General features: G+C 36.8%; 1 protein-coding gene across 1 annotated transcript in view; it reads right to left on the reverse strand.

Moving 5' to 3' along the window:
* Positions 1–12,702, reverse strand: part of CDH8 (cadherin 8) — a 136,785-nt gene extending 124,083 nt beyond the window's left edge. The window contains exon 1 of the mRNA XM_086757750.1: positions 12,440–12,702. Within this exon, the coding sequence (XP_086613876.1) occupies positions 12,440–12,691 (252 nt within the window). The 5' untranslated portion in view covers positions 12,692–12,702. The remainder of the gene's footprint in view (positions 1–12,439) is intronic.
* Positions 12,703–18,676: the final 5,974 nt, after the last annotated feature.

An 18,676-nucleotide genomic window follows, 5' to 3' on the forward strand; every position in this document is an offset into this window, starting at 1 on the left:
CAAAGAAAATATTTTCCAATTATGCTTCACAAGATGCAGAAAATATTACTTGTGATAGAGGATTATGAATGAGATAATTACTGAGAGCCTAATGTACCTAAAGCTACAAAAAGGAGAGAGAAAAACATTAATAAGTGGTTATTGATTGTTCTTCCTACTCTTTGTAATAAAAGGCCAGAACAGTACCAAGGACAAACCTTTCCACAGTTTTGCTGTGATACATTTTATACAAGAATACCTTTCCTACTTACATGGCCCATCATTAATTCCTATAAATGAAACTGTATTAGCTTTTAACACCCAAAACACTCTATGCCTCTCAAGACAAGCTTAGTAAGAAATATTTCATCTTGAGTCAATTGAAAATAATAGAGATTTAGAAATACATAGGATAAATGTTTCTTCTTTTTAATTATTTCATTTCACAGACTGCTAATGAGCAAGCTACACTTCCAAAAGATTCCAGACTGATGTTAGGTTGGTAAGGTACAGAATGACAAAAGACTCTCACTTTTAGAAATTAAAGTATGTCTCAGTATCACTGTTTGATTCTGCTGTAAAATAAATGATAACTCAATTATTTCTGAGAAGCCCTAGCAAAGAATATTTGAGCTTCTCATACAGTATTTCAATACAAGTGTGATCAATAGGGAAGATCATAAAAAAAGGATTTTGAGTAGCTGCAGCTCTTTTCCTGGTGCAGAGCCGAACCTGATACGCCACACAAAATTACCTTTGGTGCACTTTTTTTTTTTTTTTTTTCCCCTATTTTGGTTCACAGCACTGTGGCATCAAGTGTGAAGGTATAGTCACCACAGAAAAGGCCATGAAACACACTGCCTACCAAGTATTGTGCTCCCCTCTTCTTAACAGGAATCCTTTTAATATTCTCCTAGATAGACGTACCAACCTATGCATACGTACAACACATGCACACCAGTTTTCATCTCAGTGTGGTCATTGCTTTTTCTTTCATCTCTCTGCCTCCACTAGACGCTGCATAAACTGTACATAAGGCTTTACATTAAGTACGTTAAGACTTAATAGCTACTGACTTTACTAACCAAATTTGGAATGAATTTGACCTATCATATCTGCAGCAACACGAAGTATTTGCAAGGCTGGACTCCTCAGAACTATTTTTATCAATTAAAAGCAGTACTGCAAAACCTACAGCTTCACAAAGCAGAAGCTCAGGCTCTGTAACAGAACATACCACAGGGCATAATAAGGACAAGCGACTTACAAATTAAGTGGCTGAGAAAATAATAAATTAAGGATTAACTATTACTGGATTATTGGTCTCCCTGAGAATTCTCAAATGATCCTGAGAGATTTCTTTTGATAGTGTCTCATGGGGACAATGAAACACACGAGTGCCTTAAGACTGTACCATGGTTATTACAGCAGGAAGGTCACCAAGAAAAGAGACTCCTGAGGTCAGTTACTCTGTCCTGCCCCAGCCTGGATCCTCCTGTGCTGCTAGGGTTCTCAGAGCTAAGTACAAAGTGGACTATCAGATGAGCCAGTATTTGTACTCTTCCAGGCTGACAACCTGCCTTCCTAAAGCGACACCAGAGCCTTCCTCTCACAAAAGCAAGCACCCTTGGCACTGAGACTTTAGACAACACAGAGCCACACTGGCCTGTTTTAGAGTGGGCAAAGTCCCTCTTATGTTTTCCAGCCTTTCTGCAATTTGCAGAGTTTACAAATGTATTCCTGATCCTGCATAGGAGATGTCAATTGGAATAAACACTCAGTCACACGATGGTCTTTTTTCACTTTACAAGCATGAAACACACACATTTCATAACACATTCAAAGCAGTGCAGTGAACCTAATGTCTCAGCGTGGGCCTCCAGCCTGACTAGTAGAGAAAATCTTGCTTTACTGTCCATCAGACTTTGTCCTATAGAGAATTGTCTATCACAGTATTTGTGCAGAATGCATTTGGATTTAGATAGAAATATTTACTCACAAGAAGTTCCCTTAAAAATTCAAATATTTATTTATGCATATATACTGCTCAAGTCCTACCATTCCTTCGCTTACCAGTAACTTGCAGTAATTAGCAGGTGGTTTTCTGGAGTGACAGAATTTCAATTACAAAATGACGACCTAATGGGATGATCAGTGCAGTTGCCTTCTATGCAGAATGAGAAACCTAGTTCTGTCTAACAATTGAGAGTGTTTGTAATTTTCTTTTTTTTTTATTTTTGAGGTATGATAACTCCACCATGTTAGTAAACCTCATGTTCAACATATTTACGTGTACATATATTTGTTATTAGACCACATTTGAGTTATTAATAAATTGCATAGGACACATCTCTTACAGAATCATAGAATCATAGAATGGTTAGGGTTGGAAGGGACCTTCAAAGGTCATCTAGTCCAACCCCCTGCAAGGAGCAGGGACATCTCCAACCAGATCAGGTTGCTCAGAGCCTCATCCAGCCTGGCCTTGAACGTTTCCAGGGATGGGGCCGCCACCACCTTTCTGGGCAACCTGTTCCAGTGTTCTATAACTCACATCGTAAAAAATTTTTTCCTAATTTCCAATCTAAATCTACCCCCCTCTATTTTAAAACCATTACCCCTCGTCCTATTGCAACAGGCCCTACTAAACAGCCTTTCCCCATCTTTCCCACACACTTAAAAAGTAATCACATGATTTCTTAGACTTCCCAATAATATTCAGTCTTTACACCTTCTGATGCCATTACAGAAGTTAACAGAGAATCAGAAAGTTTGTCCCTGGCAATGCCATAGACTTGACACATAATCGTGGACATTGAAAATGACTTCTTTGCCCACACCGTCTTTCTGGATTTCTATTTTCTTCCTCAGTTACAGTCTGCATATCCTACTTAGACAGTAAGAGCTTTGAGACAAGAATTGTCTCCTACTCAACAAAACAGATCAAAAATTTTAGCTAAGGCTTCTTAGTACAAATGGCAGCTAACAGCTTTCACATTTACTGTTACTTTGTGTACCATTCCTCATCTGCTGTAGTTCAGTTTATAAAAATGCCCTCCATGTATGCTTTGAGGGTATGTACAACGTTTTAAAAATTCACATAAGAAACAAGTCCACATGGAGATTTCCCTTAAAAAAACCCATGGTTTAAATCTCAGTTTGGTCTGTAAATCATTTTGTGCCAAGTAAAATCCTGGTATATGCTGTGAATTATTTAAGTAACTTCTGTTTATTCATATTAAAACTCAATAAAAAGTAAAAATCTTTATATATTTAGATCAGCATCTGCTCTCAGATAATAAAATATTCTAACAAGCACGTAGGGTATCCAACAAAATAATCAAGATGCATTAATTAGCAAAAATAAACTAATAAATTTGTAATATTGTGTTGGCATTAAGTCTTGTTTCAGATGATTTTGCATGAAGGAAGGAACACAAACATTTTGCCTCTGGATGTTTTATTTTCTTGTCTGTATGACAAGACAACAATAGGAATTGCAAAGTGTGCCAGTGGTCTACATTAAATGCTTTAGACTGCATAATAATTACAGAACAGGTTGGCAGCAAAAGAGGTAATTTAAAAAAAAAAAAAAGGAGTGAAAAGGGAATAGCAAGTATGTCAGCAATTGTATTTAGAAAACTTACTCTGTAAAAATATGGTAGGTTTTCATTAAGCTATTCGAGCAGAGTAATAGATTAGGCTCAGATTCTGAGCCTCTTGCATCATGCTTTAACATACAGGAACATGTTACATCAGTTATGCTGCAGATTATCCCAAATTAATTTAAAAAATAAGGTGGTTTTTTTTCCCATTCACTTTAATATCCTGATTTCTTAGGTGGGGTGTATAATGTGTCATAGCTCTTAGTGATGCTTGTAGCTTGATAACTTTAGAAAAGAATGTGACAGAAGAGCTATGGTTTGATTTAATTCCTCTGTCCTCCATGTACTTCACATCTGGATGCCCACCACCAATTCTGCATATACTAAAATTCACCTTTTCTCACCTGCAAACAATACTCCTATTGTATGTAAGCAGTTCTCTCAGCAAGAGAAAAGAAAATTAGATAATATGGTTTCTGGGTTTAAACCAGCAGATTACTAGGGCACTCTGAACTGCTAAGAAGTCTCTTTTGCTGGTTCTACCTACAACTGAGCTCCTTGCCTCCAGTGATCCTCTCTGAGTCAGTCTTTCATTTCACTACATTCCCTCTCATTGTGGCGATCTAACAGCAACGCGCAGCACAGCAAGTTGAAACACAAACCCTCAGCCTTGCTTCTATTCACCAGGGGCTGGATGCGTAACAGTTCCTGAGCTCAGACCCTGAAACAAGAAAAGGGATTTCTTACATTGCTCCTAATGATTCCTCTGGTTAATTCAGGAACAGCATTGATAGTCTCCAGGGAGAGCTACACTTACTTTTTCTTAGCTGCTGGCATGACTGCTGTAAAATAAAGGCTTTGAAAGAAATTATGGAAGGGGAATCTTTACACTAATAGAGACTCCTCAGGAAAAAGGAAAGTTATATATTACTCTGTACCACTACAGGTATTCCTCAGGGATCACCAAGAGGCTACTCAGATACATAAATATTTGCTCAAATACCTTTAGGAAAGTTATCTACATTTATTTTCAGTGTCTCATACCCCACACATTGCTTTCAAATAATAGTTACCTTTAAACACTGCACTAAATACTTAGTGCAGAAAATTATTTCTGTAATGAAGCAGATTCCTTCACATCCAGATTAAATTGCACAGCATCAACATCCTCGGCTTTGTCCAAAAAAAACCCAAAAACCAAAGAAAAGACCCTCAGCTGTGAAGTCCTTAGTCTGTTGCACAACACGTTATGCCTGGCTTTTTCTTCTTTCCCTTTACTAGAACAGGAAAAAAACTCTACTTTAAAAACAGAACTTTCAAGAAACAAAATTTATGCAAACTCTCTCCATTATTTTTACACACAAACTGTTTTTTTCTTGTGATTACTGTGAATGTGTATTTATTACACCCTAAAAATACAGAGCTGTCGAACAGCTAGAAAGACAACCTTTCTCCAATGTAGCTCAACTCAGGAGGTATCACCCACTTCAGCGCCAGAGCTCTTACTGAAAGCCTGCAGACACTAAAGGAATTCGTCCCAAAGCTTTTCTCATTTTAATGCAAAATTATTTTAAAGGTTTTCATTACATGAATCCTTGGCAAACTGAGAAACATCATATCAGGATCTGAAAATAATAAATACATACTTTCACTTTACTGGTCGAAAGGCAATATGTTTTGTCACTTTTAGGAAGTCACTATTATCTGATAGCTTTTCACTGGCCTGTGTGAAATACATTTGTCAAGTTCAGAAAGGACAAACTTTTAGCAAAAACCACCATCACAATTGGCACTAATTAGTCGTTAAATTGACAACTGGAACTGAAACAGCCTGACAGCACCAGAGGTGGGCCCTACAGGTAGAAATTTAAAACCATTTAGTAGAGCAACGTTGGAAAGACTAAATGATCATAGGATATCTGTAGAATATCATGTGGAAGGCTCTACTTAATCTTTCATACTGTCACTTCAGCATTTTGCATGCATACTTGGAAAACATTTCAATTCATTGAGAGAAAGATAAAGTGTTTAGATCAATATATTGAACAAAAGTACACAAGCTTCGAATTCTTCACAAACAAAAAAAAATTTCTCAATATTAGCTACATTTTTTTCAGAAGATTAGAAATCTTTGTGGCTTTAGAAAAATATGACAAGGAAATTTAGGCAAATAATGTTAAAGTAACATCAGGATCCAAATGCCTAAGTACACAGAGTGTAATCATGTCCACTATATATACCATTCTTTTTTTTTTTAAAAAAAAAAAAAAAACAACAAAACAAAACCCACCAAAAACTAAAAGCCAAACAAGAAATCCAACTCAACTTTCAAAAGTTATTCTACAGTTACTGTCTATTAAGTCTAAAATTTAAGATATAAATCACTTCCACACTTTAGCGAAGAAAATACAGACGGCTCATCAGAAGGTGCCTGGTGTTTTGCAGGCTGACCCTTTGCTATGCAGGATTCGTAAGTAACCTGACATTACAATGCATTCCTTTAACTGCTTTCCACACTAGTGGCCCATACTGGTATGTGCCACTTTTTTACTCAATTGCTTCAATAGTGTGAGGCAGCAGTAGAGGAGGCATCTGATGAAATGCCTCTTTGAAGTTATTACCAGCCCAGCTCTATTAGCTGACACAGATGTGGTTTAAGCTGTGATGCTACTTGAATTGTGTTCATATCACACCCCCCGACTGGAGACGAGGCAGCATGAAAGTGTTCAACATTACTCAGTGATACTCCCAGAAATATACAGAAATGAGATTTTAGAGTCTGAAGATATGTCTTGTTTGTTAACTGTAAGAGAAATCAAGTAAAGTGATTTTTACACTGTATTAGAAAACGTAGACACGGTTGGCTCGCTTCAGTCAAACTGCTCTTGTTTAAATTTATGCATTCCAAAAATAAATTTCTTGGACCTTGTACTTAGTTAAAAAGAAACAAATGAAGTTTGTGCGAACTCAAGAATGGTTTAAAAACCACTGCTTTTATCAGATTTCTATAAAATGCTGTATACTATATTTATTGTCTTTGCAGCAATATTTAATTAAAAGGAGTTTTTCTCAGAGCTACTTATACTCCTGCTTACTAAGCTGATTTAGACCACGTAAACTGGAGCATTCTATGAAGTATACAGTCATCTCTTCTCCTTCAGAAGAGCATAAAAGGCAGGAGAAATTAGTATTTTTCCATAAAGACTACAGTAGCAAAATAAACGACACATTTCAGCTTCTGTGAGTTTATTAAACATAAGTAGGAAAATAAATATATAATTATGGTTGCAAAACAACGAAAGTCTAGGGCTCAGAAAGCAAGGTTGACTTTGCCACATCTCAGATATTTAATATTTTATGGCATGCATTTAAATCATAGATAGCAAAACATCCAAGTGTACATTAAAAGGAAAAGAGAAGAATCTATATAACATGGTGTTCTGATTTCTGTTGTTCTAACTGTGAAAACTTGAACAATGCAATAATGTAGGATCATGTCATAACCTAGGAAACCTGTGCTAGGGCTACACTACACCTATACTTCATAATGATTTCTTCCATTCAGGGAAACAGCATGTAATTCATCCCTAAAGTAAAGAGAGCCTTAGTTATATACATTTCTGGTTTGTGTCACTTGAGTACAGCAGTATTTTCAGGCAGCCATTATAATCACAACTCAATGCAGGAATAAGGAGGTAAATATATGGAAAGAACTTGTTTAATTAAAACCTTGTTTACTTTGCATATATGTATCACTTGTACTTCAACAGAACTATTTCTAATTTTAAACAAGTAAGATTTTACCATTTCCTTGTTAAGAGATAAAATACATGTTAGCAATGAAATCAAAGACTGCATAAAGCATGTATAATGTAGAACATACAGCTTGGAGCTATTTATAAGTGCTTGCTGCTTTTGCAGGTTCGGTTTTTACAGCAGCGCAGCCTGAAGTACTTAACTGTGAAAACATGATGCCTCTCTACTGCTCCTCCTACAGGAAAATTACTTCTCCTCTAAAGTCCTGAACCTAAGCCCCATACATCAAGGGAAAATAAATCTATAAATCTCCATTGCTTCAAAAAGCAGAAGTTGCCTAGCTCCCTCATCCTACAAGCTATACAAAAAAAATGTGCATTTAACAGTGTGAAAAGACATGTAACTCAGAAGTAAGGAAGAAAAACTTGACAGTCACTGATTAAAAATATCTACTAGAGTCTCCACTGCACTACAGAGATGTCCTGGACACATTCTTTCAGAGCGTCAGTAATTCAGCCTGGTTCCCTCCCCTGCCCAGGTTTTGCAGAGGAGCTTCTCAGGAGCCAGCACAGCTCTTCCACGCACCGCCTGCCACAGAGTGTGCACGGGACAGCTCATTTCACAAATCTCTCACCACAGAGGCTGTGTGCAAAATATACTATTACTTTGGGACTGGAAATAGGTAAATTCAAAAAAGTCTGGGAAAGGTTCTGAGAGAAACCGAGGAGCACTGCGAGAGAAGGAATACCACGGAATGAGCTCTGATCTGACTGACTGACAGTGGGTTTTGTCTGCACCTAACTACCAGTTCATTTAGTGGTAAGTCAGGGAACACAAAGCAATTAAAAAAAAAAAAAAACAAACCACCAAACAAAACCCACAACTTTTGTCACCTTCATTCTCTCTTTTTTTCTCTCCCTGCATTGTACTTACAAACAACACTGTTAATACATTAAGTATCCCAGATTTTAGCTTTAAAAAGTCTACTAAACCAGGCCCTATCCCATTTAAAACATCACATACAATACATGTTCCGTAAAACAGGAGCTCCAATTACATACTCAAGTTTCCTAATGCTTTTTAACGATATTATCTATTTTGCCGTGAATTCGGCAGCTGTCTCCTGTGAAAGAACAGGGGCATTGGCAACACCCCAGATTTCACAGCACAACTGCCACGGTGCTGTAAATGCATGGAGAGGAGACTGAGAAAATGCAGCACTCTGTATCAAATAAAAGTTCTATCTAACTAATCAAGTCCTTAGGGACAGTGTGAGGTGCCACAAGACGTATCGCTCTACACTTGAATGAGGCTGGCAGCCACTGGGAGGCCAGCAAACTGCTGACAGCAATAGGCCGTGCATGGAGTCTGCTAAGGTAGACGCAGCGGATTTGGGGAGTATCTATGGATGAAGAGGGGGGACAAAAAAAAAGGGATGAAGTATGAAAGGGTATCTGTCTAAATCTATGTATCTGTATTGTATTGCTGTGAACAAAACCAAACTCATTTAAAGTGCGCCACACAAACATGAAAAAATATCATGTGTTTGAAAAAAAAAAAAAAGCAGTATTAATACAGACAAAAAAAACCCACCAGCACATTTGTAGTATTTTATAGGAAATCTCACGAACTCAGAAACCCCCCTGAGATAAGTATTTGTACACTTTACAGATGCGTGAACTCAAGTAGAGATGCTTAAGTTTGAGCTTGATCCTACTGCATATACCGATGAAAACTGACATTAGAAGTGCATATTGTTCAAACTCACTGTAAGAATTTCAAGAATGCAAGGAAAAGATTTTCTCCTGGCCTTTGAGTCAATGAAGAAAGCCACTGCACTTTAAGGAAGAAGTCACATTAAATCCTCCTATGAGTCTCACCCCAGATTCTTTCACGTATTAGAGTAAATACATTGGGAAAGCATTTATTAGTACATAGACATGCAGAACAGTAATCAGTACATACCACTGAAGAGTTTGCAGTTGTACTGCAACACTTAAAGTTCTGAAGAAGGGTCTTTATACCTAGAAGCTGTTTCTCCTGGAAAAACTGAGCATCTTAATAAAGGATATTACCTGTCTCTGTAAATCCTCTCTTGCTAAACTTTATCTGTACTACAGAAACTTTGGTGTGAGATATTTTTAACTAACAGACTGAACACATAGACCCTATAGTCAGGCTTTTATTTAGAAAGGGATTTGTAGTCTGTTTATATTCATTATAACTAATTTAAATTTTCAGTTTTATTTTGCTGATATATGTTTCTGTTCCATATAGAATCAAATGGTGCTACTCAGTGCCTTTCCACCCACTGATGTGAAAAACATTATTTAAGTATTAGTATTACTCTGAGCAGTTTTTAAGAGCTGAATTTTCAGTGGGCTTTACAGGTATACTTGAGAACATGCATCAAATTTGGCTTGTGTGTGTATTACTTCTGTTTGTGCAAAAACTTGGTTTTGTATGTACTTTTTTAGAGCATCTAGTTACGTGTTTGTACAAATCATATATGACTGTGAAAAGCACCAGGTACACCCTTACAATAGTGCAGAAAGAGACAAAAAACTGCAACCAAAACCCTACATAATTAGATCTGCTTCGAGATTGTTCTCTTTGAAGCAATTAAGTGTCAAATAATAAATTTAATGGGAGATTATACTAGTACTTTGAACATATAAAAAGCACATACAAGCAATGCTGCCTCTGTAATGGCACAAAAGCATATCTATGTCCAGAAAAGGCAAGAAATAGGTGGCATATGTGTTTGGCATCATTCTCTCCACAATATTAAGCCTCTCTACATTTAGTCACTATAGAATATCTTACAAAGTACTCGTCATTCAAAGTCTGGCAAAAAAAAAAAAAAAAAGAAAAAAGAAAATCAGGGTAAGTCATACAGCAGACAAATAGTTGATAAAGTCACAGGATGAAGAAGATATCCCAAGCATGGAAATCCTTTGGCAAGGAGCAAAACCGAAAGGTTGGAGAAAGAATATAAGTAGAAAAGAGATGAAGAGGAACTAGGTAAGTGCAAATCTACTGCGAGTTCTGAAAAGGAGGTTATTTTTAAATTGAAATGGATAACAAACCAATGAGGGTGACTGAGGACAAACCACAGCCCAACTTCATGGAGAAGGAGAGCATTTAGCTTGTGACATTCTCTATACCTTTAAGTTTTGGGAAGAAGGACTGCCAAGAACTGTAACTGAGGGAGTTGCTGCTTTATAGTCAGCAAGAATTAAGAGCAGCTCTGAAAGATGGGGAGTACCTCTGTTCCTACTGACTACAGCAAAGTCTGAAAGTACTCATAAACCTCAGGAAAGAAAAACAAGTCAGAAATACAGATGATTTTTTCTGGAAAGAGTGAAAAAATACAGACAAGAAAAACAAGACTATTTTAAGCCATTTGCATGAATAAGCCAAGAATTTCTCCCTATGGGAGCAAATTTCACTTTTTGCTTGTTTCCATCTACGTCATGCAGTGTTTTAATTACGCAGCAGTTGCAAGAAATAGATTGTCACAGCATTTTAGAGTAGCTGATTCTACTCAACATGCCAGCAGAAGATGGAATGGTGTGTTTATTGGTTTGGCTTAGTTTAACCCACCCATTTCTATTCACTAATGACTTGAACAATTCAGGATATTATACCCACAAAAAAAATCCCTAATATTGTAGAAATATTAAGACTTGGATACACCCTTTCTATAAAAGTACCACAAAGCACAAACTCAGGATTCTCCCCAGCTATTCAAACGCAACTCAAAATAATTTTAAAAGCTTGATCAAAATATTCTAAAAATAACAGGTTGCATAAAATATTTTAAGATCTGAAATAAGCATATTGTTGTCTCTCTGAAATTGAGGTACATTACTAATCACAGAAAAACAAATGAGAACATACATATAACACCTGATAAAAATGTAAATTAACACAGTGCTCAAAAGCCACTGGATATAAAGGTCAGAACACCTTCTGACCCTAAATTTCAACTGGGAAGTGGCTACACTAGGGAAAAACCTAGGAATGCATTTGATCTGTGTTCTCATCCACAATAGATATAGCTATTGACAGTCTCTATATTATACTGTGTGCTATTCATTTACCCAGAGAATTACCAAAATTATCATTAAATTAATTGATATCCATAATTTCTGTTCTCTAGATTTTTTTACTCAATTTCAGTAGGCAGGCAATATGACAATAATGTACCTGGTTATTCAAAGGGAACTGAACTTTAGTGATAAACAATCAAGGTACTTATAACTGCTCACAATAGGCCAAATATACATTTAAGAACAGATAATTATTTTCTAATAATAATTCTAAAGATAATTCGTTCCTGATGAATGCAGACTGCCCATGATCTCTTTTTAGAGAAAGTGCAAGGCTGATTCACTGACTAGGAGTAATACACTGAGCTACAGAATAAGCTAAAGCATGGCAACAATTAAAGGTTTAAGCCAACAGGCAAGCTAGAACATAGAAAACCACGATAATTTTCCTTGTGTTATCTTCCTAACTTTGAAAGTAAATGATAAAATCTGTGGCAATAATGTTATTTCACATGTGTGCATATCAGGCTTTTCCTATAAATTAGGACCTTGTAATTTGCAGTATATACCACATTTCCATTTCTGGTTTTGTTTTTAAAAATTCTCAGAGCATAAACGACTCCTGTGTAATCAGGCTGGAGATAGAACATGACCTATAGATGTAACAACCTTTTTGAATGAATAGGAACATATTCTGAATTAATAGGAACATATTACAAAAAGCTGCTTTGGTGAAAATCTCCAGCTGACAGAGGTCAAGAGTGATGACTAATGATACTAAAGAAAGGATATGTACATGCTTGTGTATTTTTGTCAAATGGAATATGTATAATTTTGCTGTAAGTAGCAGATTAGCTAACCAGGAAACCACATTCTTAAAATGAGGTACATTTAAAGCACAAATGTAAGCATATTAGAGAGGAATTTCAGAATAAGCAAGCACCTCAAAATTTGAATTTCTTAAAAAGAGTCCAAATAACTGAAAACCTTCACATACTATACATATACATACTCTGACAAAAAAAACCCCAAATCTTGCCTTACCCGGCCAACTAGTATTGGTTCAGGTCCAGAAAATTCTTCTAGTACAAACATTTGATTCCAAACCCAGCCTCTCTTGGAACGGTTCAAAACTCTTTGTTCTTCAGTTAGCCTTTTTAGTCCTGTACTGGATCCACTTGGTAGTACTTGAGATTGATTCATTGGAGCCATATAAATGGAAGGAAGGACAGTAATCCATAATATTATTAATGGAGTCCATGTATCCATAAGCATTTCCGTTAGTCTTTCTGGCATTGTACCACAAGCTACGCAAATCACCACAGAAATGAAATTATTATTTTGCTTTCCTCCAGACTGTAGAAATCCAATTCATCATGCAGTACAGAACATTTACTTACAGCTCCTCCATGTGTTTACAGCACAGTCAATGTAAAAATATCTTCGATTACAAAAACATGATCCACTGAGTTTTTCAGTCATTAAAGATTCCTGGTGGGGGAAGAAAACAAAACAAAACAAAAAGGTCAAATCAGTGACTAAAGAGCTTAGGAAAGCATCCTGAAAGATCTTATTTACTTTTACATCATAAACAAGCCACGTTAAGTTTTAAATTTGTAGTACATAATACTAGTACATATTAAATGGGTTAAAAAAAAAAGTAATTAAGTGATTCCGTGAATTCCTTCATTGCTTGAAATTGAGAGAAGCACCAGATAAATGAGTGCACACACAAAGGAAAACATTTTACTTGCAGTTTGTCTCAGGGTCTGAAGAAGCTCCCGGACTTCTTGCTAGCCCCTACTTTTTATGTAGTCAACTATAAACACTTAGCATGTCAAATAATAAAAGTAAAACAAAAAATTGTTCTTGTATACAGACTTACTCTTCTTTCCTCCACAAGAATAAAAAAATTACTTCCAGTAAGTGCACAAGGCTCTAGCAGTACATTCTCATTTTAGTCACCAGCTAGCTGCAGCAGCGCACAGCCCAGCAGAGGAACAGGACTGGTAAGTCCACTGGGAAATCTATGATCCCCAAACCAGACCAATACCAGAACCTAAGTAAACTCACTTATGCACACCTGCACTACAGGATTCTCAGTGTCTCTCTTTCACTTGCAGAGAAAACACACTGATTTTATTTCAAATACTTTTTCCTTGATGGACACATGGAGCATTTTGTCTTTCTTTCCCCACCCACCCTTTCATGTATTAGAAGTCCACATCATTGTTTCATCTTAGTGTAAATATTCCTTGAAATGGACCAGTTACCACAGTAGGGCTTGTTAACACCACAGCGGTTGGCTAAGCCTGAAATGCCGCCATGGATCATTTAGAAAGATAGATGGGACATGGCGCAGGAGCAGGGTTGCATTACAGCTGCTCTAATGAGGCTGGAGTTTTGTGAAAAGATTCCTGATACATTTTTATTGACTAATTCATAGCCAAAGAGTCTCATGTGAAACCACCATACACAAGACAGGTAAAAATGTCTACTATTAAGCTTACACTGTCTCTTAGGTTGGTTTTTTTTGGTTTTGTTTTGTTTGGTTTTGGTTTTGTTTTTTTGGGTTTTTTTTTTTTTTCTCCCCACTTTAAAATGAGTTCCTAGTGTTGCGGTCTATGAAAATCTTTGCGGGTTGGGTTTTTTTTTTGGGGTGGGGGGCTGGGTGCATTTGTTTTTTTATTTAGGTTCATACACACTCATGGAAGAAAATATCTGAAAACACGAATAACACTAGTAAAAGTCAGCTGTTATTTTAAAAGCAAACAATGTAAAAAGTGATTTTTTTAAAAAAAACTTCAGTAATTCCCAAAACAAGTGTGAAATCTGTTGCATAAAAATCTGAAACTGTGAGAAACTTGTCTTGTTAAAAGGAGAGAAGAGCTGTTATCAAACTAAAAGTCAGTATCTCAAGTAGCATGGAAGAATAGTAAGCTAATAGCGCAGTGCTTTGACAATGCATCAGGAACGAGGTGAATACCCATCACAGAAGTAACTGCGTGGCTTAGAAACATCACTTAGGCTTCATTGCCAGCTAAGATGGAAAGAAAGAAATCAGAGAATACAATGTGCTCTTGCAATGACATTTTGGGAAAAGCATGAGGCAAGCAAGAGAGGCCTTCAATCTCTTGATGTTCTCTCAATCCCAGAAAAGGGAAAAGCATGAGGATCAAACAGTATAATTGCTTGATGGGAAGGGGTTTGTCAAGTCACCCTCTGAAAATCCTTTTTGGTCTAGGGAATTAAATGGAGGTTACCACCGCTGCTTTCTGGCACATGGTGAAAAGCCACATTTCCTGGTGCATATTTGGTGGTAGAAGCTATCAAAAGGGAAAAAAAGCCAAGCTTTCAAAGAAAGTGGTAAAGTTTGTTTGTACGTGAACCTGTGGGTGCATGTGTCAGCCAGGGGACAGATTCTTCTGATTCCTTCAATGGAGCAAGAATTGAAACACATGAGAAACAGAACCACTGTACAACAGAGTTAATAGACATCATATTCAAACAATATCTAGGATCAAATTCAAAACTGGGAGCATAAACTGAAAACCCAACTTGAGAGTCCTTTTCTGTAGCGGAGAGTTTTCAGTCTTTATATACGAAGTGATTTTTGACACAGAAATAGAGGCCCAGCAGAAACAGAATAGTACATTACACCTTTGTCCAAGAAAGCCTTAAAAAGAACCCAGATGGGCTATGACTGACTTTGTTACTCTTCCAGTACAAATTGGTATAGCTCTTTTTACTCACAGGATGAAATAATAAAAAAAGTAAAGCACTTCTTTTCACAATCAAGAAGCTTTTTGAAAACAATTCCTAATTAATCTACACAGGCTGCCTTCTAAAAGAGATTAAATAAATGAGATAAAACAATATGATCCTCACAGAAACATTTTTGTTTGAAGAAAGAATAGGGTATTTGTTTTTCAGACTGCCAATCTGAATCCTTGGCAAGCATTAAGTTCATCTCAGTGCATCTCTCAGTGCCTCCCCCAGACTTCCTGCCTTTTACTCTTCACTTACTCCGATCACATTTAGGTCCCATCCACGAGCACTAATGCATAAGATTCATTCTGACTGGACCGTGCTCACAGTAGCTCCCTATTCAGCAATACCTTAAGGCAAACAAAAGTCAAAAGCACACCAAAAATATTAGCAATGCCCATACCATGTCATTAAACCTCACTCAGTGAAATAACCCAGTGAAGAGTACAGTTATGCAAGCTCAGTGAACAAAAAACTGCAGGATTCTTAAGTACTGACAGGAAAGTTAGGCAACTGTTAGGCAAGGTAAAGAAAAAAATCTTATGGGGCTTTTGCACATACCAGTGCACTGCTGGGAAATACGATCAGCGTGTAACAGCAGAGGTGGAGAAATTTCTCTACAGTTCAACCTAGACTGCTGGAGCCTTTCCAGGTTTCCTTGAGAAACAGATTCTCATTTGGGATTCACTGCTCTACCAGTGAATCGTGGCATTTACCTTGTGCAATGCATGGAGACTGTACTGTCCCCAAATTTCTTTACCAAATTTGGAAATGAATTTTCTCCTCCGTTCCTGGGAGCAGAAAAACATGTACGTGGTCTGGAGCTGATGGAAGGCATTATTAAATACTTGGCCCTACAATTTTCATATTGGTAAATATGAAAATCAAGAAATGCCTGGTAGTTAAATTATAATCCTCTGGATTAGATGTGCAGGAGAAACTGATATGGCTACTGAATCAGGCTACTAAAACAATATTAAAAAGCCACATGTAAAGGGAGACCCGGCAATCAGGGAAGACTAGCAGGTGGGCCACAGGAGCATTTTCCCTTCTTATACTGTGCCAGGGCCTAAAGAAATGGTGAGTATGGAACGACAGCAAAGTTATACCAGTGAAGCCAGACCTACCTTTCGCTAAGTAACCAAAAGAGGACAAGGACACAGCCCTCCAAGAGTGTATTTCCACCCTCATAAATATTTTCTTGGTGTGGATAAACCCACAATTTTTGCTTTGAATTTCCACATATTCAAATGGCCCTGGGCTGCTTTCTTTAACAAAACTTCACTGTTCTTCAAAGCGGTTACCCTGTATAGCATACGATATATACAACTAGAGATGCAACTCTAATCCAACAAAGCTGTTTACAAAACAGCTTTAGTTCTTCACTCATCCCTGAGATGGGAAAGTGATACCTAAAATATAAAGAATTTCTGTAATGTAGCAAACAGATGAAAGAAAATGTTACTGTCAGGAGGCAGAGATTCAGATAACTGTCTTACATTTCAAAAACATAAGTCTGTATTCATAAATTTGGTTCTCCATGCACAACCTGTAGACAAATATAGATAAAGCCGAGCAGTTTGTTTTCCATTTACTGTATGTGTTGATATAGTTTTAGAAAAATATTATTCTATTAACAGGAACATGATTCTTGGAGTGCTACTCGTACAACTCTAGGCCATAGAGTGCTTAAGTTTTACAAGTACAACACAAAAAGTGATTACAATGAAGTAGATTTTATAACCTAACACTAGAACATAACTATCTTACCAACTTCAGAAATTAATGTCATATACATTGCAACCTCTTTTGGAAATAAAAATCTGTGTAGGTTACTCATATGAGTTAATTGCCTGCATAAAGTTAGAGCTGGGCATAACAGTAGATAGTTATAGCAGATACACTAACTGCTGACAGCTCTCATATATGAGTGGTTGAAAGCTTTATGATGGCTAGCATCCCTGATGTAACTAATTTCACTACAATTATTTCAGAATCATCTTGTAGCTTTAAAAGGTGAACACTGGAATGCAGTAGATTTGTTAAAAAGATTAATAGAGTTAATAAAAGTAGTTTAAAATATAAACTCCTTATTGAAAAAGAAGCAAAGTAAGATCATAAAAAGCTTTAAAAAAATCAATTTATTTTTAGGTTTCAAACCACAGAATATCTATCTGGTCAAGCAAACCACTTTATTACAATACTAGTGCATTGATTTACACCATGATCTTAGTTTAAAAGATGTTAGAGCCACTCTAGTGTTTCTTCACGCAAGAGACACAGAGGCTTATCTTCAGAATTGCAACAAAGATTTTTCTTTATTTGATTCTGCATTTACCTTATCATTCATAGTGATGATATGCAACAGCTAAGCCCTTTGACCCTAATCCACCCTATTTCATTAGGGTGGATTTTATCAATTCCTAAACGACTTATTAAGGTAAAAAGAACCTGAAGTACTGGTTTATTTATATAAGTTACACTAGAGACGCCAGACAAAAGTTGGTGATCTTTGCCTAAAGCAGGGGGGTTTTTGGTAGAATTTTCAGGATCTGTTATATTTTGTACATTAAATGACCCCTTTCAGCATTCAATCAGAAGACTGATATCAAACTCCCACAAAGTGAGGAAGTAAATGGTACATAAAGGCAATAGGGTTCTAGTAAAAATGTTTTAGGTGTCTTTATGGATAATCTCTACCTTTGATGCTAATTCAATATAAGCAAATCCTCATTACAATACAAGCAGCCTAAAATAATTGATGAGAAGCGTTCATTTACTGATCACCTAGAGAGTTCCAACTAGCGCTGTGCAACAGCAGGCGGACAGCCTGTGCATTCTGCATGCTTCCTTTGGAGCCTCGACATTCCATCCAACCCACATGGGCTTTCGTGTCCAGAAGAATGAATTTAATTTAATTTCTGCCAGAAATAAAGATCCTTACTCCTGAAAAACAGAGCTTTGAATCACAGTTTTAGTATAGGTTAGGAGCATAAAATAGGAATATCAGGTGTCCTTGACAAAAATTTACATCTTGTGACTTCCTTTATCTCAAATTAATTAAGCAGCAATGAGTTTCTCTTTACACTATCACAGGTTTCCCACAGCTCATGATCAGGTATTGTATTTACCCTGTCAATAGGTCTGCAAACCTGGGATCCATTTTGACAGCCTGTACAGCTATAGGTATTTCGTGCCTTTTAGTGTTTCCTTTGTTAACATCCAAGCAAATTCCCTGTTATTGTTCAAATTACTTTTCTTTTTTTTTTTTTTTTACCTCTGACCATTTTTCTCCTTCCTGTTCCATCATCCTCACAGTAGCTAGAGTATCCTTTCAGGATTTTTTTGGCTTCACAATGTTCTTCCTGTTCCTTAAGCTCTTTAGGTTGACTTTTACTACTGCAAGTATTGGCTACGTTACCACTTATGCTTCCTAGTCCCATTTGTTAAGGATTCAGACAGGGTCCTTTTCCATCAATAGCAGCAACATGATGCAAAGCCTTCCCACCGTGG

This window comes from Chlamydotis macqueenii, chromosome 13, assembly GCF_036417535.1.
Source record: "Chlamydotis macqueenii isolate bChlMac1 chromosome 13, bChlMac1.mat, whole genome shotgun sequence".
Classification (NCBI taxonomy): Eukaryota; Metazoa; Chordata; class Aves; order Otidiformes; family Otididae; genus Chlamydotis; species Chlamydotis macqueenii.